This window comes from Lasioglossum baleicum, chromosome 12 (assembly GCF_051020765.1).
Source record: "Lasioglossum baleicum chromosome 12, iyLasBale1, whole genome shotgun sequence".
NCBI classification, from domain to species: domain Eukaryota; kingdom Metazoa; phylum Arthropoda; class Insecta; order Hymenoptera; family Halictidae; genus Lasioglossum; species Lasioglossum baleicum.
Window position 1 is genome coordinate 3,134,300 of NC_134940.1, and position 24,919 is coordinate 3,159,218.

At 40.4% G+C, this 24,919-nt stretch overlaps 2 protein-coding genes across 4 annotated transcripts in view; one reads left to right on the plus strand and one right to left on the minus strand.

Moving 5' to 3' along the window:
• LOC143214688 (UNC93-like protein) overlaps window positions 1–24,919 on the minus strand; it is a 57,064-nt gene that overhangs the window by 26,767 nt on the left and 5,378 nt on the right. The window contains exons 2-3 of the mRNA XM_076436030.1: window positions 13,993–14,723; window positions 6,083–6,302 (exon numbers count right to left, since the gene is read on the minus strand). Of these exons, the coding sequence (XP_076292145.1) occupies window positions 6,083–6,302; window positions 13,993–14,707 (935 nt within the window). The 5' untranslated portion in view covers window positions 14,708–14,723. The remainder of the gene's footprint in view (window positions 1–6,082; window positions 6,303–13,992; window positions 14,724–24,919) is intronic.
• Rig (gem nuclear organelle associated protein rigor mortis) overlaps window positions 1–24,919 on the plus strand; it is a 68,724-nt gene that overhangs the window by 25,527 nt on the left and 18,278 nt on the right. The gene's annotated exons all lie outside the window — the stretch shown is intronic.

Sequence of the window (24,919 nt, forward strand, 5' to 3'; positions counted from 1 at the left end):
TTTATACAACTCGATCACTGCCAAAACATTCGTCTCGACGCGACGTTTACCATAACACGGCAACTTCCTTTCGGCGTTAACGGTATTCGCCGAGGAATCAACAATGTTTTTGTATCTGCGAGAAAGATTGATCTCTTGCCGCTGGCGTTGTAAATTATGGTAAACTAGATTCGTTTCGACTTTTTACTCTGGCTCGCGGCTGACCCTACGTAAAATTGACTCTATTCTCTGTTTAAAATTCACTGCAAACGGCTGTGGAATGCCTTCTCTTTTATTATTCTATAATAGCTTTAAGAGAAATTAGCTATTTACATATAATTGTTAGAAATTATGCGAATGATGAATGGCTAGCTCGCTAAAATTCACTGGGAACGGCTGTGGAACGCCTTCTTTTATTATTCTAGCTTTAACTCTTTGGACGCGCAGCAATTTTAATTCCAAAACCAAGACATTTCGTTCAACCTAGATCTATGTATGTATGTTTCCTCATAAACAGTTGAGCGTTTTACAATTTATAGAATACAGACGAATTGAACAATATTAAAACTGTTTTTAAGAGAAATTTATAGCTCGATTTATAATTGTCTATCTACCGAATGAAAATATAGAAACTCGACGGAATACGAAAAACCGCGCGTGTTAAGAATTATGCGAACGATGAATGGCTAGCTCGCGAAAAGCTTCTGACCGGGTTAGTGAATCACTCTGCGCACGTAACGCCATTATTGTGATAAAGTCTGACTCGTAACGAAGTTTGCTTTATCTACGCTAATGCAAATATTATGGTAATTATAGGAGATAGAAGTGTAGTAGGACGACACCCCATAAACATTGTTCCGTTCATTCTTGAACAGCCAATCATCCAATGAGTACTGTACACATACTCTGAATTAGGAGTCTCATGCGTGTCTCTTTGTCGAGGAGATTTGTCGAACTATACCGGTATAAAAATGAACAAATTGGACAAGCGAACAGAATGCCATAAATCATTCTGAGATTAACATGTGCGAACTCGAATGGCGCCATGCAAGAAATCGCTGTCAAAACCGTCTCGTTCTAGTTCGCGAAAATAAAAAAGGAGTAAAAGTTAAAATTATTCGTCTGCGGCAGTTTAAGTTAATATACATACATATTCATGTTCGAAGAAAAAGAAGAATCAATTTCAGCGGATTCAGTGGAGCAAAAAATTTCAAGTTCTGAGTTCCGAATGATTGAAGCGCGATGATCTAGGCCGCCGCCATCATGGAAGTTCGCCCACGGCCAAATAACTTATACACATATATATATATATATATATATATATATATATATATATATATATATATATATATATATATATATATATATATATCATTTCGATGGGCAGGTGTCAATAAAAAGAAGCCTCGACGTGCCAACATACTTCGTTAAGAATGTAAAAACGTTTCTCCTTTTCCTATATAATCACGCTTTCAGTCGCTTCTTGCTTTTAAATTGCTTCGGAGAAGATTCGTTAAATTGATGCGCTCGACGTGTTTGAATTCCACGTTGCATTTGCCGTGACGTGGCTTTTATAAAGTCGACCATAAAACCGAACGTCGCGGTAAAAAGGCTCATAACAATCCTATCACCCGAGTAATATTTCATTTCGGTAAACAAAGTAATTTAACAGCATTCCACTTTGGGCGATAACCAGACTCTGCGGATCTTATTATGCATTTATGGCTACTGGAGAATTTTCAAAAAATACTAGAGCATGTAAATTGACAGAATCAGACCAAGGCAAATTTTAAGAAAGCGCTACCAAATGAGATCCTATTTTCATTGGTAATAAGTTATCACTAATATTGTAACCATAAACGCGTAAAGAGCTGCAGTCTCTAATCAATTCACTCACTAATCAATTAGTAAACCCTGAGGTATTGTACAAGTATTTTATTGTTATAAAAAAAAGGGTTAATGCAAATTTCCACAGCAGATTGCGTGGAAAAAATCGGTTCTACGGTTGCGATCTCTTCCGGCGAGCGGAATTAGCGTAGCGGAGGAATCTCGCGGCGGAATCGGGTTTCCAGAAGCTTCCGGTGTGGCGGCTTCTTGAAAACTCGCCCACATAACGGAAGAGCAGAAAAAAAAGAGCGAGAAAAAAGACAGTAATATTTTTTCCAGGGGTATTACGAAACCGGCGGCTTAATAATCGTGTATCGCGCGAGATCCGCGCAAGATCCCCTCCTCTTCTCCCATTCAGAATCGCTATAAACATTGCTCTGCTCATGATTACAAAATAGCGTACATCCGACGCTGGATGCATCCAAGCACAGCGCTGTTACGCAACCAGCCGCGGCAATTTGTACTTATTAAAACTCGATAAATTTCTGGCTGTTGTCGGCATTGAAGTCTCCGTAACGAGCGTACTCTCGTACACGTATACTCTGTATACTTTGTACATGCGCCGCGCCATCGCGAGCAGGCGTTCACCCGATGGAACAACACGTTGCTTCTTATCGAAATTCATAAATAACAATTAACGTTCTGCCAGCTAGAACGCACCGCATTTTACCGACGAACTCGAACGGTTTCCATGCGAAAACCTGCGCCGCAACGTGTACTCGAAGTTATTCGCTTACGTTTCTTGAAATTCTCCAAGCATTTCTGTTTCGCGTTGCTTCTCGTTTTCTGTTTCGAATTCTACAGCGACACCCACTGATATTTAAACTTTTTTTTAGAAGTTAGAACAGTAACTGGATTGCTGCACAACGTGAACACAATTTCTGAGAAAAATTCCAAGTTGTCGGAATCGCAGAGACTTTTTTTATATGGAAAATTTAGAAACACGTTTCGTATATTCACTTCAGTTTATGTAGATTTAGATTTTGTTTGTATTTTCTTGATAAATTCTGGTTACTATGATTATAAGTATATTAGATTGAAGTTTACTGATTCTATAATAGTTTCCAATGTTGTACACGTGTTGGATACACACTGAGCTTGCTAATGGATGCAGCAAATTTTTTCTCCGCCGGGGGTATTGCGGAATGAGATACGAAAACGCGAAAATTTGCATAAAGACGCAGTAATTTTCCATTTCAGTTCGATTCCGCTTGAGATTGGATCTTTGTAATTATTATCGTTAATCATTGTCTAAGCATCTTCTTTGGAAAATTGTTTTACGACGTTGTTCTAGGATTTCCAATATGGCTGCTTGAGAAATATTGTGTTAAAATCCGATCTGGGAATGCAATTGTCGAGAACGTGTCCCAATTAATTGGCCTCCAGTCGGTAAAGTGTTAATGCACGACTGTCTGAGAATGATAATTGCGAAGAAGCTGCGTTCGAATAAATGAAACGCGACGTTTACTTTCCTCGAAGGCCGCCGATTAATTAATTACGCTTCAATGCCGCCATCGGCTGGAGAAATGACGTTTGCGTAAAAAGGACCTTTGTTTAGATCGTGAAGGTCGTCCGGCGCGGCGCGGCGTCGAAAAAAATACATTTATCCGTGAATTTATGGGAGCTATACGAACAAAATGGCCGCGATACCGATCCGACCAGCCAAGTGTGAAATAATGAATGCGAACGAAATTTATTATACTGTGTCTCCGCTAATTTATCTACGTTCGTGCGCGCGGCGATAGAGAACACATAATCACGGAAGAAATAAATTTCGTTCGCAGTTTCGTGTAACCGGTGCTCCGCAAACACGCGTGACGCCACAATATGAAAATATTTTTGCTAAGTGGATTGGTTGAATTAATTTTTTGTTAAGCTTGTCTTTTCGCGTCATCGCGTCTCATGTTCGTCAGGCAACTTTATCGATTCCGTCTCTGTTTGCGTATCGTGCTACAGTTGTTCGAGAAGAAAGTAAACATCATATACATATAGCTAGAAATATTTTTTACCGCCAGGATAATTTTATAGCTGGTCTTTCTGATTTTCAATCATGTAACACAGCACGTTTGTTTTTACTTCAGCCAGTCAATAATGAAATCGAATGTTATGAACTGTTCATCGCGAAAAAGCGCTGTAAGCCCACAATTTTTCTTCACGCGACAGTTATTTGATAACAAAGTAAACATCATAACTAGAAACATGTTCAACCGGCAAGATAATTTTAGAGCTGTTTGGTGTTACTTTAAATGATGTAATACAGCGTATCCGTTTTCATTTCCATGGAATAGAATTTTCAAAAATTCTTCACCGCGAAAAACTGCCGCAAGTCCACAATTTTTCTTCGCCCAGCGCGTGTACAATTTTCGCACACTGTTTGCACACGTGCAGCCCAACGATTTATCGAATTTGAGCATCGAATCGAACAGAGAACTACGAACATTCCGAATTATGTGTATTCGTCTTATCTTGTGTAAACGCGTTACGACAGAAAGTTAAAGAATTCGTGTGGATTGACGTCTTAATCAGAGGTGAACGACATAGCCGCCGTAATCAACCTGAATTTTAACATGTTTCACAAAGAGTGTAACTTCGTGTATCACAAGATACAAGTGCAAATTATAGACGGGATAAAAGTCAGCAATTTCTGCAATTTCCTGCGCGGTATTCGAATAAGAAAAAACTTGTGACACGCGTAGAAGACAGTTTGGGGATCTCGGTAATGGGGTTAATGAGCTGAAAACACGGACGGCGGCTTCTAATAACGGAAATGGAAAAATACAGAGTTTCACCGAGCGGTTTCAGTAATCGTTCACTTCGGGATATTTGTTTAACTTGAAGCAGAAGAAGAGAAGAAGAAAAAAAAGAACTTCTCCAGTTCAGTACATACTGGCCTTCCAGCTTCTAGCGTGGCGTCGAGTGTTTTCGCGATAATAAATAGAGTCTTGGCGAGTCCACTTTAAATAATACAGACGACTTTATGAGGCCTATAAGAGGCTGACTCATCGATAATAAATATTTGCATTAAACCGATGCGACTTTGAGAGAAGATTTTTCTAGTTGCACACGCACACTTCGTCGTACAGTCGACTCGAAAAGTAAGTTAACGATTGGTGTACGCATAATACAATAATAATATACTATGTTTTACTAACATATTTGTTCGTTTCCTTCAACCCTCTAACTAAAAACAACACAACAATTTGATTTTATTCATCATATTCATTTGCCTGCATATCGCTAATCGTTAACTTACTTTCCGATTCGACTGTAATTCCAGGCCTTGCAACGCGCTCGTCGATTTGCAAATTATAGTTCGTGTACACGGTGTTAAAGGACCGCCAAAAATTTCCACAGTTTATTTTGTCATGCAGTAACGCACTTGCGGGAGAAAAAAAGTACGACATATGATTACACCGTCCGGTTGCAGGACTATCATCAAATTCTAAGGAGACCATTATCATCGACCGTACTAAGAGGAAAAACAAGTCTCGGTTTTTAACACCGCGCGTCTAAATATTGACTGAAAACTTGTAGAGTTGTTCGCCAAACGATGCGTGCCATGCACAAGCAAATTGAATCTAATTAGGTGATAGCATTTCGGTGTAATCTATGCGCGGGAAATGTTGATTCGCCGAGCGATTCGAATGGTAAACGAATCGTTAGAGTAATTTGCAGGAGGAAGCAGCTAATTTGCGAATTGCAAACCATTCTGTGGCTCGTTCCGCTAAATATTGTGGGTCTTCTGTTTTGTAAATACGAGCGAGTGGATCGTTCGTTTTCGATCGAGAATCGTTTTCATAAAAATCAAAGAACCGAGAAGTTGATTAATGTTTTCGCTTCGGGGAAAGGCGAGAGGACGCGCGCGTGCAGAAAAACGAGCATGAATGCCTATTAATACCTAGAAAGTAATTTTTCAATGTTACACTGTCTCCGCGCCGGAGGAATGCCAGTTCTCATGGCCGTGCTGCGCCTCGTAACGCAACAGTGAATGTTACAATGTATAAATAAACCAATAAATACGATTATTACGAGTTGCAGCCGACATTTCCACCCGGTATTAATCACAACGTTCGCAACCGCGCGCGCGCGCGCGCTGTGTGTCCCGGCGAAATGAAAAATTAAAGGTCACCTGCCGAGAGCCGAGTGGAAAGCAAAGAGATTCGATTCGGCGCGCGCACGTGCGCGACGCGTGAAACGTTGTGTTTGTAAAACTCACCTCGAGAGGGGATCGACGAACAGAGCGACAATTATCACGGCGACGATCACGCAAGTTAGATAAATCGAGGAGATTTTGTAGATCTCGTACTCCGGAGGACGCTCCAGGTTGTCGTGGCCTCCGTTCCCAAGGACGCAGAAGTCAGCGCCGCACAGCTTCACCTTGTTCGAGTTGGTAGTGCTGTTCCCAACGCCGCTGCCAAACTCGCCCCCGCTCAGCACTTTGAATCAAACAAACGGAATCTGTTTAACCAAGCCTGTTCCAGCGAAAGCATGGTGGAAAATGAAGGTCACCTCAATGTTTTAAATATTAACATATATTTTTTACTTCATAATATTCTAACTGGTATCAAGACGAATCCAACGACCTGTAATCATATAACATTAAACCTTGAAATAACGCTACAATATTTTTGGCCACAAAAAGCGAGCTAGCAGACCACTGTGCGGAGTCGCGCCGTGTTTCGTCAATAAATATAAATATCTGAAATTGACGAATTAGATGTACAATAAACGTAGAAATGGAATGGTTTGTTCGGGTCTTTTAAATTCTTTCTCAGCGCGTCTCGGTATTCAGAACGCGGACAATGTTTTTGTGGGACACTCGATTTGTTTGATCGGTCAGAGCCAGTAATTGCTTAATTCTTTAATCACGGAGCGCAGTACCGAGAAACAAGTGGAATTTACACGGCAGCTTTCTACGGCTGGATCCGCGCGCAGATCTAGGATTGAAACGAAACGACCTCGGCGAGATCAATGCAAAATAAGGACTCCGTCGTGAAACAAGCATGCTCGAGCGAGACCAGCCAATCGCCGTCCATTTGCTTGTATCAGCGTTTCCGTTCCGCGAAGTTCAGGCATTTCTCTGCTCACAATTCGGCTGTTATGTCAAGCGCGTATAAACGGGGGAATGTTTCTCAGCGAGGAAACGGGGTACATTGATTTTTCTTGTCAAATGTTAAGTGACGCAAATTTGGTCGGGGCTAATATATATGTATGGGCAATATTAACATTGGAGTTTTTCTGAATGGAGCTCTTTACGAGAACGACAAACTTGATAATATGCGAAGTATCCGAGTCGTATAGGATCTACAAGTTTTATCAAATGTTTTAACATTGGAAAAATATGTTTATCGAATTGTGAAACCTTCGAGAATGTAAATCAGTTTCTATCTGACTAAAATTGTTAAGAATAGAGACTGCGAGCACACGTAATTTCTGGTTTCTTTAAGGATTTCAACCCTCTCGAAACTTGATGGGTGTCGGTCTGTCAATATTGAACAAGAATTTGCATTTTCTGGAGAGAAGACGAATCTTCGAACAAAAAATGACTTTCTTCAGCGAAGAGTCGGTCGGTGTACTCCAAAAATCGAATTCCTATTTGCATTACGCAATACTGTAAATAGTAAGGGAGGTGGTTGGGTTGTGAGACGGGTTTTGTTTTTCGGCTGTAACTTTTTGCTTGATGAAGATATCAAAGAGTTTTATATACCGTTGGAAAGGTGAAGGAAATACGCAACTTTTATACATATTTAACATGTTTAGTGATTTGATCAACAAGTAAAAGTTTATGGCCAATTTTCCGAGGACATGTTTATTGGCTTCCTGGAAAAAGTGGTTGGGTTGTGAGACACTCGAAAAAATCAACTAAAAGTGGTAAAATATACAGTAAAACCCATGTAACTTTAAGCAAAAATGAATTTTTATTTATTTTAAAGATATTTAGTGGCCGAAGAAGTTAAAAAGAACGGCAAAAAATTGAAAGAAAAGCAACGTGCTCTTATCAACGCCATATTCTTTGGCAGCCTTTCTTATGCCTTTCCTCTCCAGCAAATGATCTTTAACGGCACTAAGCACGGCATTAAAATGAATTTCTTTTTTTGCGGACGATTTTCTTGGAGTTGACACGACTATAAATTCAAAAAATAAACCACAACAAACGTTAAATGACAAATGAACACTTAATTCTAACACAAACAACGATATTTGACAGTTCTAGTTCGTTTCTAGTACAAAAAACTGGTGTCTCACAACCCAACCACGTCCCCTACAATATTTTGTTGGTTTAAAAGTAATAAGTTGCGGGTACAAGGCCTACCGATAACAATTCTTGTAACAAAAATGAGGTCTTAGATAACATATGGGGGAAAACCCGTAGAAACGGCACGAGAAAGTGTTCCTTTACTAGAGTGCAATATTTCCATTCATAAATGTTGTTTATCAAATTAACAGACAAACTACTGCAGTGAACACTGTATTTACGACAAAAATGAATAGGTGCGCAGTTTAAGAAAGAAAATAAATTTCTATTTCACTCCAGTTTGTTGCAATTCAGCTGGAAAATTTTCATTTTGCATAAAGAATGTTATTAGCGGACCTCGGGTCTTTATGCAAAAGGACGGGAAAACTCGTCGAATCGAGAAATAAGAGGAAAGACAGCAAAGAAAAATGTTTCCTACGGGGAAAAAGAGCATCGCGTTAAAAATTACTTTTAGGTCCGGCTCTCTCTTCTTTCCCCCGTCATTATTCGCGAACGAGATCCCATTTCTCAAATATGCAAATCGCGGTCCCTAAGCAGCCGAGATCCTAACACGAAACGTATCGGCGTATTCTGGAATCTACACATTGGCCAATCGGTGTATACGCGGTCATCGGACAGCGAACGACAGGAACTTTCACCGGAGCGTCGTTGATAATATCATAGCATGTTTACAATGTCTCCCACCATCGTTTCCGATTGTCCGCGCGAGTCCTACTTATCAACATATAATATATTCCACTGTTGCGCGCGCGGACACACGCGCGCGTTCCAACAAGTGCGTGTGTGTCCGTTTCTACCTGCCACCGCAATTTTCTTCGCGAGTTGAGACATTTAAAACGCACGCAGTGGTCCCGCGGCCGCTATTCAAATAGTTCGACAACTTCCTGGACGTTTTACCATAGCGAATGTTCGCGAGAATCAATTTCTGCAACATTATTTTCGTACGATCCTGTAAATACCGATAAGAAATCGTTGCAGGTCAATCTAGCTTCCGATTAAAAGATTCTTCCGTTGCTGCCTGACACCGCAATTTTCCTCGCGAGGTTGAGACATTTAAAAAGCACGGCGGTCCGCCATTAAAACAAATGAGACGTTACTGTGAAAATGCAATTACAGAATTTCTGCACCATTTTCGTGCGATCCTGTAAATATCGATAAGAAATCGCTGTAGGTCAGTCTAGTTTCCGATTGAAAGATTCGTTACCGAACACCACACGAGTTGTACTGCTTTCTAAAATATTCAACAGTGTAAACATTCCAGCCATAATATCGCGTTACCATCGTAAAGCCGAGTACGGTATTTCTGACTGAATCGAGTACGAATAATCTACAAGCGGAATTTCCTATTCAATGAACTCTGTGAAGTAACAATCAATTACATGAATCGCAAGTGTTGGGAAATGTGAACTGGAACACTCGTTCAATGCGTCGCCATTTTTTTCTCTTTTTGCGAAACATATTTATACTTAATTGATACAGTGATTTCTAACTAATCTCTGTAGTGTTCTGGTCGTTAAATGATGGAAAACGTACTTTTATTGATCAGAACACTGCAGAGTGTGTCGAGCGACGATTTGAGAGGAATGTTAGAAATCACTGTAACTATTGAGATGAACTGTCTTAAAGTATAAATAATGTTCATCGCCTTCAAGCATAATTTGAGCACAGAACCAAGAAGAGTGTAGGAGTCCTACGTAACGATCAAGATCGCGGCGGATCAGCGGACGATCGAGGATCGAAGTTCGTGCTCGACTGATGTCTTCCGGAAGCGGCCGGAGGAAGTGTTCGTGTTCGGATCGAGAGATCGAGGAATCTGAATGGCTGGAGAACAGTTGGAACACCGCGCACGGTATCGGAGAATGCGTACGAGGTGGTACGGAAACCGACTATCACGGGTTTATACCGGATAAATCTTGTTTCTTCCTGCGTGCGAAGCGTTCTCCGTCGCAATCGCACCCGAACCCAATGGCGGCTGTCTTTCTCGTGGAGTCGATCGCCGCTGTTGTCAGTCAGACCCGGTCGAAACCTAAAGCCGCGTACACAACTTCTGAGCTCGACACTTTTGGTGGGGGACAGCGGGGACACGTGTCATGCAACTTTGAACGGTTTCTCAGGCCGTCGAGGTTCATCCGGGAGCTTCCGAAGCCTCCGCAAGGTCGCGCTCCAAGGTCAAGATGGAAAGGACATGGTTCAACAGGTGTTCACGAATTCTCGCTTCTGGGGGCAAAGTTCTGATCGCGAGGATAGACTTTATCGCCGAGTATTTTCGGTGTAAGCGTTTTTGAAATTATCAAGAAAGCTGTCTCCGTTATTGTTTCATTGAATTCATTTCTAGGAAAACCTAATACCTAGCTGTCAGTTTAAAAAGCTCACGAAATATCTTGTTCCGTGATTTCTGATACATTCTACTTTATGATGACGTTTCCACATAACAAATTGCATTATTTGTCTTTCACCCATAAATTAAACACCTAGTGTTCTCACATGGCAGAGTAATTGCATGTAATTTTTGCTTCAAATACTTTGAATGTCAATTATTAATTTGACACATTACCTACCGGTGATTATTCCATAATTGTTGAAAGTCTATTGTTCGTGGCTGAGGATTTTTTAGAAGAATCCTTCAATAGCAACAGCAATTTTAATCATAAACGAACAACTCACTCTCAATAACAAAATCCAATCATTTCCTTCGGTATTATTGTGTAAAAGAACGTTTTTAAGCTTCCATTTGGTGCAGTACAATTATTGAGAAGCTTACTAATAGGCTACCGGTAGGTAAAGTGTTAATTTAATTATTAATTTAATTTGGATCGAAACGTCGAGAACAATTTGAATTGCAAAATTGCTTAAATGGTTTATTCTACTTTATGCTGGTGCATTCTGGTATATTCTGGTGTATTCTGATATATTCTGGTACATTCTTGTATATTCAAGTATATTCTGGTGCATGAATATACAAGAATGTACCAGAATATATCAGAATACACCAGAATATACCAGAATGCACCAGCATAAAGTAGAATAAACAATCTAAATAAACAATTTAATGATTTCGATGTATTCTGGTACATATACCTAGCCCCACAGTTTAAAGAGCGTACATGGTCACAAAATATCTCGTTCCGAGATCTAGCTCAAGCAGCTGTCAGCCACAAATGATCGCCATAAGTACCCGGAGCTGGTTGCAGCGGTAAACCCGAGAACGCACAACCCGAGCCTCGTTGTCCGAGGATCGAAAAAAAAGAAGGAACGGTTCGATAGCTCAGAACCTGTCCATAAATTTTAGATCGAGTCTTCGAACCCACCCGGTGTAGAACGGCGCATGTTTCATACTGATCTCGGCAGGGAAAGGACCGAATGTTTGGCCCGACTGTCTGACCACGCACTCGTCATTACCGCTTTTGCACGCTCTCGGTCTCTGTCGCAACACTTGCTCCCGCATCATCGTCATCGTCGACTATCACGGGCGACCACCGACCAAATTTACGACGCTCGCGATGATATTGACACCGATCCGAACGTCCTCCAGCTGATCTTCTACAAATGGATCCTTATTTACGTTTTCGGCGACCGAACGAGAATTCAGACTCGGCTAAATACTTGATCGAACTATGACAGTGACTCCCATTAATATTCGGACACAATTAGTCCAGTCAACGAAAAGTTGTAGAGGGAAATGGAAGGAACACAATTTTTAACTTTGGGTCTTCGTTTGGACTAGTTAGGAGGTAAACATACTAAAAGTCCCCTTTCTCGGTTTTCCGCGTATATCTCGGAAACTATGCGTCCTACCGATAAAACCATTCTATACAAAATTAAAGCTGATAAAATGTGCTACAAGATTGATTGGATTCAGTTTTTCGCTATCTCGCATAGTTTCCGAGATATCCGCGGATATAAGCGGAAAACCGAAAAAGGGGACCTTCTATGTGCCCCCCTTGCACTTCGTTTACCTCCTAGGAGTGGGGACTTTTAGTATGTGTTTACCTCTTAACTAGTCCAAACAAAGTCCCAAAGTTAAAAATTGTGTCTTCCATTTCCCTCTACGCCCCCCTTATGAGCATTCATCGACTGGACTAAAGTAAAAAGGATGAAAAGTTAAAAAGTTATCGTCTTTTTAAGAATGTTTGTCCTAATATTGGCGGGATATAAAATGCTAAATGATACTTCCTCGGGAATCCCCGCCCGCCGCATCTGCGTAGATCTCGTCGAGAAGAAAAGAGAAATTCGGTGAAATTTCGATTTCCTTCAGGCAGCCTTGAAATTTTAGTTGGAACCGTTCCATTAATCATACTGGACACATTCGATACTACGTATTTATCTGGTTGTTGTGCTGGACGGCTGAGAGGTTCTCGGAATATTATGTCAGCTTCGTATTTGGACAGTGTAATTGCTTAGTAACAGGATTATAAATTGTTTAATTTATTTCTGCGCTGATAGAGATTTTTTCTCCAGGGATCTCGTGAAGATCCTCGGTATAATTATTACGTAAGAAGAAACTACTCTTGATGTAAATAAATTAACGAGAATTCATGCGTGAAAAGAAGACGTGTACATCGTTAGAGCGAACTGTAAAAGTAATTTGATTCGATGCCGCGCGTGGTCGGTGTATGGTGCAAGAAGGAAGAGTCTGTATAATCTAACGGTACGCGTCTAATGAGAGTTGATTTGCAATATTTATAAGTAGGCTGTAGTGCCCAGAAATAGGTTCGAGAAACTTTCGCTTGATCGACACCGTTTCGCTTCATTTAAACACGGAAAATTGTATACCGGACCGCGAGCGAACGAAAGCATTGAAAATCTGTGCGAAGATCTTTTCATAGAATTATCCACGAAACATTTCGACAAATGTAAATTGCACACACAATAGATATGTCAGCTATATTTATACATAAGGTCGTCTAGCTTATACAAAGTGTTTTATGCTCTCCGAAGTTCAACCTTCAAGGAAGATTGGAATTTCACCGTCGCCAGGACAAATAGACAATGTCCGTCTATGTAACTACGTAACTAATCAGCTTCTGGTTATTCAATTATCATTGAATATTAATTAGAGAGTGTTCAGATTCGGAACAAAGTGTCTCGATCGACAGTTTTTCATTTCAACTATATATCTAGCGTGATTACAGAGTCGGAGATGTTAATACAGGAAACAAGTTTCTCTTTAACCATCGTACAGCTGTATCGAGTGGACAACACTTTTATCCACGCTGTAGAAACTAAACTGTTCAGTGCTGAACAGAATGCTGAGGAAATGTTGTGGGGAACTTTATTTCTCTTACGTAAAAAAATATCGTCGAATTATTTATTACTAATCTAGTCTGTTAGACTGCGGACGTTCCTGGAATTTTCAATATTTCCGGGCAAATTTGAAGAAAGTGGAACCAGATAAACTTCTACTTTCATTGGTATTTATAGCAAACTTGAGTAGATGAAAATTGTTGAAACATTTTCAAGATTGAAGATGTCCATATAGGATTTCTCCTTTATTAAGATCGTTAAGGGAAGAAGTAACATTCAATTTAGTTTCTACTTCTTGCTATCGATGCAGACAATTTTTATTTTGCATAAAGATCTAGTAATAGCACTTGCAGATCCAAAATAAATAAAAGTCGTACTCGCGATTCTGCTGAATTTAATGCTCCAGCATTTTTGGAACATTTTTACAACTCGGAAATACAAGTGCTATTTTACTAGATCGCGGATCTGTATGCGAAATAAAAAAAATGTTACTTCTTCCCTTAACAATCTTAATAAAGGAGAAATCATATTGATTGACATGTGCAATTTTTCAAATTCACAACTCGTAAATGCACGAACATCCGCAGTCTAATCACTGACGGAGGATAAAATAAGGGAGGACTTACCGAGGGATGAGATGAGGTTGCCCCAAAGCTCAGCGGTTTGCCAGGCGAGGAAGAAGAAGCCGAAAAATCTGACGACGATGGCGTCGACTGGTTGATCGGTGAGCTTCGCATAAACGCCGCCGACCTGCGTTAGGTAGGTAGCTTTCGCAGCCCACATCGGTGCAGCTCCAAGTCCTAGAAGAACTCCGGCTGGCACGAGGGTGTAGAACTTCGGGTAGAACTGAGAGCCGATGTAAGGTGCGTAACACAACATCGACACACATAGCGTCCATTTAACCGTGAGCCTCTTGATTACGAAGGTAGGCACGAAGATGCATGAGAGCACCAGTGCCGCGTAAATCGCTGACAGAGACACAGTACCCAAACCGTCACTAGCGTTTATCGAAGATTGCAGATTCGCCGTCCCTTGGAACGCAGTGAACTGCACCATAAATGCCACCGAGACGGTGCTAATGTTTTTTAAGATCCGCCATTTCTCGCCGCGCGAGAGCTTGAACTTCCGGGATTGGGTGTCATCATCCGTCGACGACAATTGCGGCGGTTTATGAGGTTCAGGAGGTATACCGTCGGTCCCATCGTCCTTGTAACCCTCGTTTCTGTAACCGACACCACTCACGGTCACCGTGTATACCGTTTCCTCGCCGCCACCGCCTCCGCCATCGCCGCCGCCCCCGTCGCCCACGCTTCTGGTACTGTCGGGTTGCGAAGTTACCATTCTACGTGGATGCTACCTGAAACGCATCACAAACAGATCCATTTTTTACCACGTTTTTATTAGCTCGCTTTCTTGTCTGTCTGTTTGTCTGTTTGTTCGGTACTTTTTATATTTACCTTGAAATATGTATATCTTATCTTATTTATATAGATATTCTTTTTTAAATTTAAATCTTATTGAAATATGCTAGTCCTTCCGGGCGGTATATAGCTGAAAAGGTTGTCATAGCGTACAAAAAACGCGCACGGATCAGCTCCGAACCGGTCGATTGTTTGCAACCACCGCGCTCCGACAACTTCAACCCCGACAGATGGACACTTGCGACAGACCCACCCAATCAGATCGATGGGATCATACATACACATATTCCTATTATGTATATGTATATTTAAATATTAAATATATGTTTAAATATCCGATCTTCTTTTAGGAAAGATGAACTTGTTTCGTTGGGATTCTATATTTTCCTCCTTGGGGTAACGACTGGTTTAGACCAAGCAGAGGAGCTATATTTAACTTAACGTGTACAAGAAAATTAAAAGCAATCTACCGTAAAGAAACATGGCGCGCCGGAAGTAGAAACATACCGCCCTACATTGGCACGCATTCACTCGCAGTGCGGCGCGCCGCACAGTGGGAACTTTCGACCAAACTCGATTCAAAATCAAAGAACTTTCGATAGAAATCAGGTAGAGCGATGAAATTTTTTAAAAATTAAAGCTAAAACTTGGCAGAATATGGGAAAAATAGGGAGATTATGGTACGAACGTTTTTTAACCTTCAGAAAATTCGTTAAATTGCACAATTTCAAGAAAATCTGGTTTCTCCGTTACCACGCGCGGAAAAATTTTTTTTTAACATGCTATATATCATTTCCCGTAGATTTTTTCACGCTGATTTCAAATTTTGAGACTAGATTAGAGCCTAGAGACTAGAGCGAGTATATAGTATTTTAGTTTTAGATGTATGTGTACATAATTATGAAAACTCGAAACATTAAAATTCTCTGAAAATCTACATTCAAATTCAACTTTCAATCATTATATTGTTGTATCTGAGGTCACTGTGTCGATTAAGGGTTAAACTGGGAACATAGGGGATGAGCAAACGATTTTCGGCGGGGGAAGAAAGACGGCTGCCGTGTAACGGGCCGTTGATTGGTATGAGGGGTTGCGCGGAGACCTCGTGACGGATCGGGCGTTAAGGCGAATCCTTTCTTTTTATTTGGAAAGGCCTTATTGGAGCGCTCGCGAAGCACGTTCCAGTTGCGCTTGTAAATTCGTTTGTCGTCGATGTAATCGATGGGAATGCGTGACCGGGCCCCGCAATGCTGTGACACGTGTCGTACGGCGTGCATCGCAATTAACCGGCGCGGCGCGGCGCGGCGCTCGCAATACCTTCACCTCCTTCGACTCGTTCTTTTCTCCCCGCCCCGAAATCTTTTCATTTCATTGGCAGCGTTTCTCAAACTACTTTCTTCTTCTCCTCGTGCCTCGCGACTCTCTCGTGTTTACCACGGAGTAGGAAGTCTTGTCAAAAGGTGTGTATACGACTAATTTCACCCGACCATGGAATATTTCACTGGCTGGTTAATGGGACAACGTTCTGAAAACCAGTCGCCGCTGTGTGCCGCCACCTTGGAAACGTTGACATTGCAAATCGCCGCTGGAAACTTCTCTTCTCTATTTTTCCACTATCTCGATTCTTCGTTAACCCTTTGCACTCTTACAGAGCTATTTTAAATCGAAAATTATCCCCTTGCACTACGAATTATATTTTTCGATTTTACTGCCACTATTTCAAGTGTTTTATTTGAAAGTTACTTTATATAGGACAGTTTCTTGACTGCTACTTATTTTAAACAATTTTGTTTGCAAATTTTTGTTTAAAATTGTCTGCATCGATTGCAAGAAATAGAATCCACACTGAATCTTGTACATACATATAGAGGGGAATTCGTATATTGACATATTGAATTTTGAAAATTGTTCAACAACTTTGAGTTTCATCTACTCAACTTTCCTATAAACGCAAAAAGATCCGCAGTCAACTAATTATATTAAATATAGCTCTCAAACTTTGTTGTAATTTATATTTCTGGAAATGATCTAATTGCAAATGAAAGACTGCTACGTTAGATAAGATGGCGCCAGAAGAAAGGTGAACGCAGCAAAAAATCATTGCTCCATCATTGCTCCACAGAATTTCCCTATGAATTATGGATTTTCAATGAAAGCAAACGCTTCCGCGAGACATTCCAAACGAGCGCAGTTTCTGCGAGATCGTCCACGAGAGAGCAACGCAAATCCGTAGAAAAACCTGCAATTTTGTAAGATCCTTGAACGCGGTATCGCGGGATCGCAGGCACTCGTAAACAAGAAATTTCTTCTGTCTGAAAATATGCGATTAAGTAAGCCGGGCGATAACAGGTGGATTTATTGCTCGGACGGGAGACGGTTCGCAGAATAAAATGGCAAGTTCGATCATCTTGATCACGTGAGGAACATCGCGCGCGCGTGTAAAGTACCTATATACTTTTGTTTTCGCTGAAATACAAGAGCAACGGGTCGAAACAGTTATATCGCGTTCGCGGCTGAAACACGCGAGCAGCCGATGCAGAAATTATGCGAAACCCGTAATCATATTTTACAACGATTGAATCACGGTAATCGCTCAGCTGTCGGGGAATAAATATGTAAGCCTTGGTTCCGTTGCGATCGTACATCAAGATCGAATTATCGGGGAAGGCTACCGGTCTACAGTCTACACAATAGATAGTGACGCAGCCGATTTTTCCACACAACATTTTGCCACTTGTGAGAGATTTCGTTTTCGTCATATCCGAGATTCCACGTGTCCATTCTAGACTCTTCGGTATTTTTTTTTTTTAAATAATTCTCCACTCCTACTTCTTCGTCATCCTTTCTTCTACCGCTGAAAGATCACGGAAAACCAAGACGAAAAAACATAGTAATCTTTCGGTTGCATAACAAGAGTATCGCCGTACCATGCAAGCCGCGATACGAGAATTCTTCGTTCCGTTTCTGCGAGGAAACACGTTCCGAAGAGAAAACACGTGAGAATTATTTCCCCGTTGAGACTCGTGTGGCTCTTGTGAAACGGATATCGAATTGCTAGACAACATTAACAACTGAACGGTCTTATAATATTCGTTTTATCTAGCAATTTTGCGAACCATTCGCGTCGTTACTTTAATTTATGGGAAGTCTGTTTGAGATCTTCAAAATCAATTTCTATTTCAGTTCAATTTTTATTTTGCATGAAGGTCCACATATTCAGTGGAAAAGATATTAAATTAGTGTGTTTACATTGCATAAAGTCTATTTGTAACACGCCCAAAATGAAAATACACTTTTACGTAAGAAAGTGCAGACACCCATGAAACTCGCTAGCCAATTCAATTAAAGAGTCTTTATTGTGTAAGCTCTTCTACGTTGCCAGCATACGTTTTGATAATGTTAGTAACAGTCAGTTTATAAGTAACGTTTCAAGTTCACTTGAAATATCTTATTTATCCAATATTGCTTTAGTGCACGTAATCAAATAATCTAATAATCGCTACTACTTTATCTCTGCGCTGTTCATTATTCGCGACTGTACGTGACGAGTGAGTATGTGCTGATGACCAGAAGGTCGATGCAACATAAAGTAAACATTTAAAAAATTCATTGTTGATTACACGAGATCCAAGAAGAGTGAGTAAATAAAATTTGAAAAATTCGCGTCGACCAGCAATTTTCGTCGGAATCGCAAAATCGCTGATCTCGGTGAAATTTGATGACGCAACAATTGCGTTCGAAAATTGAGATTACACAAATTTCCAGCTATTCCGTAACAGTCAGCTTTTGAGAATAACACTCGAGTGTTGCTGTACCATTATTTCAAATATCTAATCAATTACTAAATATTTAAGTATTGTATGAGGAATTCTATCAATTTCATATCCACCGAATTTAAAAGATCATAGAGAATGGAAATATTCCAGGTCGAAAGGAATGTTTAATTTTCAAGTTAAAATAGGTCCGACTGCAAAGGGTTAACATTGAATGATAATTTTTTAAAAATGTATACGGTATAAACGATTTAAGGGCGAGGGTCCGTTCAGTGAACATTATGCAGAGGAGATCAATGGAAAATAAGGAAACGAAAACGAAAATAACTAAGTAAAATTGCCAAAAATTGCAAGAAGCTTATCTAACCGGTGAAAAAAACGAGGAAAGTGATGTTGCACGGATCAGAGAGATGTACGTCATTTCTCGAATCTTGGGATGATCGTAAAAATTGGCAAGTTCACCTGTCGTATACGTAATTAAGCGCCAGGCTACGTGTTAAATATACGTAAACGGATTCCCAGTTTAATATTAGTAGGACAGAAACACGGTTCGGATGACCCTGACTTACTTGAATACGATTCGGCCACCGAAGTATAGTACCGCGGACAGAATACCCACCCTAACCAGTTTCCAACGACCTTCAACTCGGCTTTAACCGCGAATCTCGTTGTACTATTTCTCCTGTTCGTGAAAACAAATGGACGACACGCGTGGAACGTCGATTCCGAGCGTGTCGTCGATAATACAATTTCGTAACGCCGATTCCCGACGCAACTTTCGCACATTTTTCCCTTTTGCTTCGACAACATGATCGCGTGGGAACGAAACAAGGTAGTGTAGTATCAATCACGACCACCATCTTGCAGACTCAACCCTTAGCATACCAGCAAGAGACGTTCTCCATCTTCCACAGAGGTTTTTATTCAACTGATTATAATACGAATTAAAATTTCGTGGGCAAGAATGAAAGACTGATTTTTCATTTGAGAACAGATTCGATTATTTAACGTGATCATTTAATCAGTCGATCACCGTTGAAATAAATCAGTAATCACGATTACCTTCTATGTACTTACTAATTTGTAATCATTAATCAGTACTTTTTATACAGATTTATTTGAATGATTTTAATAGAGGAAAAATATCAAGACGTCAATATATGGACATCTTACTCTCAATTTCGCAATAAATGCATAAAGATTCGCAGTCTAATAATGAATAAAGCAATCACGAGCATTGACTACAACAACTTCTGATTCCTTTCTTATTTTCTATCAATCGTAACTTTCAATCGTCAATCGTTTTTGCCCAACTCTGTTCAGGGAAACAGCAGGTTATTCGAAGCAGGTTTGCCGTGCCGACTGCCAAGAGGCTTTTTCCATTCCGCGGATGTGCGAAAAAATCGCGTTTAGATACATTCCCAGAATGCAGTAAAAGGAGCTAATCGTTATTCGCGATTATCGGTCGTCTGGAAAACCAGCCGGCGCTAATAACGGCGCTGGGAACGATTTTCCGCGAGCATCAAGTTGCATTACGTATGAAGCCGATGCAACAAAACGTTATCAACCAGGAAATAAACATAGAGAAGTAAGCACGCAGGCGTGCTCAGACTTGAAATTAATTGGAGTGAGAACTCGCGGCGCGATCGGGTCAAGGTTCGATAAATGGCTTGGCTGCTATTCAAAATTTCCCCGCCACCGCGCCGCGCACACCGTTTCCTATCCTTCGCGGCTTTCTTTTTCCATGAACGAGAAATCACTGTGCATTTCTTACATCATTTCGGCATCGTGTCGGCCATCTTGAACGCCCCGACTATTCTTCCTTTCAACGTACAATTTCGTTGAATCTTCGAGCCTTGTAAAATATTGCTCTCTCATACTATAGCCTCCCTACGCTATTAATATTTATTTTTAACTTCCTCAAAAAATGTAAGATTAGGATTTAGCGTCTACCGTTCGTATTAATTTCACTTTGTACATATAACGATATATACTAGCCATATACATATAAGCCAAACGTGGTTTACGGCATCGATAAATAAATAAATATTGCTCTCTTTGATTCCGGTGTTTGTAAATTCATTTATACGAGTGTTGCGTTGCATAATGAGCATTTCTGACATTCTTCGTGTGGTAACATATTGACTAACTCGTGCAAAAACGGAATAGTTATCTTACAAAAAGCCTGTCGTAATTTATTGTAATTTTCCTTTTATGTAAACTGCCGCTTGCACATTTGGAACACGATTTCTAAACCGAGCGATTTTCAATGGAAACAGTCTATTGAAAATATTATTATACATATACATACATATGTATACAGCTGTTTGTGCTCGAGAGTGAAAGTAAAAGTGTCTGCGGTGGGCGTACCTTCTCGCAGGGATAATATAATAATTAGCAGATTCGATCTTTATATTTATGGCTTCTAAACATTTTCAAAAAATGCTGGAGCATTCAGTTTAACAGAATTTAGTATGATTTTTATTTATTTTCGATCTATACAAATGCTATTACTAATGTTATTTGGTACCATTTTCTTAAAATTCGTCTACAAACATGACAAATTGCATAGACATCTACAGTCTAATAATAATGGAACAGAGAATGTACTTAAAATAGATATATAAATTACTGCAAGAAAGAGAGACACTTATATTTAGCTGGTGCTCCTTGCAATCGCTGCAGAAAATGTTTTGCATAAAGATCCTCAGTCTAATTATTATCGAAGAGACGTACACAGTGACAGAAGCTGTCGGCAAAACGACGTGACCATCAAACCTAGAAAAAATCTCGAAGAACGGTACAGATTGCAAGACGTTTCTTGCCGAAGCCCTAACCGAGTGACACATCTTGCGGTTCTAGCAAAGAAGAAGAAAAAAAAACTCGTGGAAATTTCGATCCGCACGTGAGAACCAATTAACGTCAATTTTTGAGCCAACCTGTAATTACCGTACAATTTTATTGTTAGCGGGACTGGCTCTTTTTTTTCAAGCGGTGACTAACGCGCAATTAAGGGAACACCGATGCTAATAAAACTGAAAAGTCTCCGGCGAACCGGGCAGTCACGATCTCGAACAACTAACGAGATACAGGAAAAACGGAATGACACGACGCACACGGCCGACGGGAAAGAAGAGATATAAGAGGAGACTGAGAAGAGAAAGAAAAAAATGCCGATCGTAATGGTCGAAGTACAGTTAGATTAGTACTTCGTACTTCGAAGTTGCCCCGCCCGAAGCTGGCAACCTCCTTCGGCGAAGGCCACGACGCGCCGACGCGACGCGACGTCACCTTTTTCTCTCAATTTCTTCTGTCGCGGGAAAGAAATTACCAGTCGAACTTCTCCTATCCACAGATTACCACGTTTCCTCAATTTCTTTTCTCTTAGTATTTGAATTTTACTTCATCTGCCCTCGGTAACCAGAGTTGCGTTCAATTACAATCGAATTACTTCACGAATCACAATTACAAAGTATTAATTCAAATGTTCTGCATTGACTGTGGGAAGCAGGAACAAAATAGAAATTGATTTGATCCCTTAACGACCTTGTTACGTTAAAAACGACATCGCAATGTTCTGAAATTTTTCTAATCCTTTACTGTTTCATATTTCACAAAACCAATTTCTTTAGAAATGCATCAAAATCCGCAGAAAACTAATCACTCATGCGGTCAAGTTCACTGATATCAATTGTCGGCAAGTTTTCAATTCATTTTAATGATAAATTTTAACTCTTTGTTCAACCATCTCGGCCATCGTTTCATAAGAAAACATGCTCATAAACGTAAACATAAAATTGAACTGTCTGCGAATGCGAAACTGAAGAAATGCGGATAGAAATGAAAGATATTTTTCACATTAAGCGTGTAATGTATACGCATTGAGTAATTTACATTATATTGTATTTCAGTTGCACTCATAATTCGCGTAATTCAATTGCGATAAATGCACGTTGCAAACGTTTCCCTCGAAAAATGGATTCAGAGTCACGAACCGCGGTTGATATCACCGAAGCAAATCATTTTTGCCAAGTAACACACTGTTTTCGAAAATCTTCGTGTTTGTTTCCCAATGGTACGTGGTCACCCGTATATACGTCTCTGTAAATACGGATAAAGGTGACCCGAATGATGCAAGAGCTGCTGTTAGTTTACGTTATTGTTGCGCTTAAACAATACCGAAGCCGACTCGTCAAAGTCGAATATAGTCAAATAGTCGAGAACGTTGGACGCGAGCGTTCAGCTTCTCATGGAAAAAAGGTGGAATTGTAATTCATATCAACTAGTGGAAATAAGAGCAGTGTGCGAGCAGGTGCCGAGGAAGATACTAGCTTAACTAGCTTATAAAACGTGTAAGTAGAACAAGAATCGTCGGATTCGTGTTATTGCGAAAAAGTGAATTTATAAAAGCGTGTGTGTGTGGAAACTTAAACTCATCTTTACGCGAATAATTTATGTTAATAAAATTGAATCCTCTGTGTCTATTGATTATCGTTTTTAGTGATCGATTGAACTTGTATTTGAACCTGAACGTTTCCGGAACTTTCGCGGTACAATATGCAAAGAGAATTTCCAAATTGGTGTTAATTATTTGCACGTAATAGTGCGAAGATAGCGTACAATTTTTCTACGTAAATTTGTGTAAAGATGTCTCCTGGCGAAGAGGAATTCGGCGAACCGTAGGCTGAGCCCTTTATGGTAAAACGCCTAAACGAACGTCCCCGGCGAAAATCGTGTTATCTGAATGGCATTCCGCTTGCCGCATTCCTGCAGGTACATACCTACGCGCAAATCGGTTTCACGTTGAACGCCTTTATCGGCCCATCGGATTAAATGTGCGCGCACGCAGGATATATCGCGAATATTATCGCGCGTAGCGAAAATTCAAACGCGTCGAGCTGTGCCGTTTTCCGTTTTCCTTGTAGGCGCGTCAGGTCCGCGAGCCAAAAATAAATTCAATCGAAACCGATGGAAACGCGAGAGATCGTCGAACGTCCCGCGAATTATTGCGCCAACGATAAAACGCGTCATTAACTTATTCCACCATTATCTGCAATATTCGATGCCAGGTTCCACGAAGGATCGCAGGCGCACACGATCTTTTAATAACATTCACTATTGTTCAACGGCGTCGGACGTCATTTTTTATCAGGCACAAGGTCGAGATAATGCACGGAAACATGAAAGTATTCGAACCGAGACACATCCGCCATCGCGACGCGAATTTTATGCATTTGTTGCACACGCGATTTAGAGAACGTGTTTTTCGATTAACAAGTTCAGAGTTTCAGCGACTTCAATAGTCCTTTTTAAGTACATGATCAAATAAAAGATCCTTATATGTGGATCACAGACTTCTACAAATCATTAAATTAAATACCCACCGGTTGGTAGTATATTAATAATTTCTTAATAGCGTTATTTAATTTCCACGGCACTTGTCGCACAAACACAGCGCGAAGTCTAAATGGGGAGTTTATGGTGGACGTGACAATGATTCGAGATTGCTATGCGCTTCCTATGTTAAGGCGTACCCTCTAAGAAGCACATATTACCTTCCCAGAATATTAACAACATACAATCTATTATTCATTCCAATTACGGATGTACAAGTGCATTTTTCCCGATCGAATTTACATGGCGGTTGCGATTTCGGGGAAGAATAAAAGAAGAAATAGTTGTCTCTCGGCATAGTTAATAATTTTCGTTTCAGGAATCTGTCACTTGTAGCACGCGGCACACCTTGCAAGACACCCTGTATGTATATGCGACGGATTAGAAAGTCCTCGGGAACGATCGACTCGTAAATGCTTCAATCGTTTCACAACGAAATGCTCCAAGGCGCAAGCGTGCCGTCTACTATGCAGCCTTTACCGTGTCCAGCCTTGGAGTTACGGTCTCGTAATGTCGCGATCATCTTTCGACGAAAGCATGCTTGCAAAATCTCCCACAGACCACAACAGATTTCAGCGTTAACAGCTGCTCGTTGACAATCTGGATCCGTGCAATATGGTTCGATGAATGGGCGCCATTCTGCGACTCGCGGGACCATTCTATTCTTTTACTTTTACAAACTGACCCGTTGTCGTGCGATTTTCTTCGTGGTTACACCTTCTTTGATTACAACTAAATAATTGCAACTCTTTTATCTTGAATAGTTTAGAAGAAAGACATAACAATTTATATTTAGCACGGTGACACGGGGACCATTTCATTCTGGCTAATAGCGTCGCAGTTCTTCTTCGCATAAGCTTTTACAAACTAATCCCTTGTCGTGCGATTTTCTTCGTGATTACAATAATTACAACCTCTTCTCGTCTAGAATAATTTCCTACATTTACATGAACGCTAAAATATTG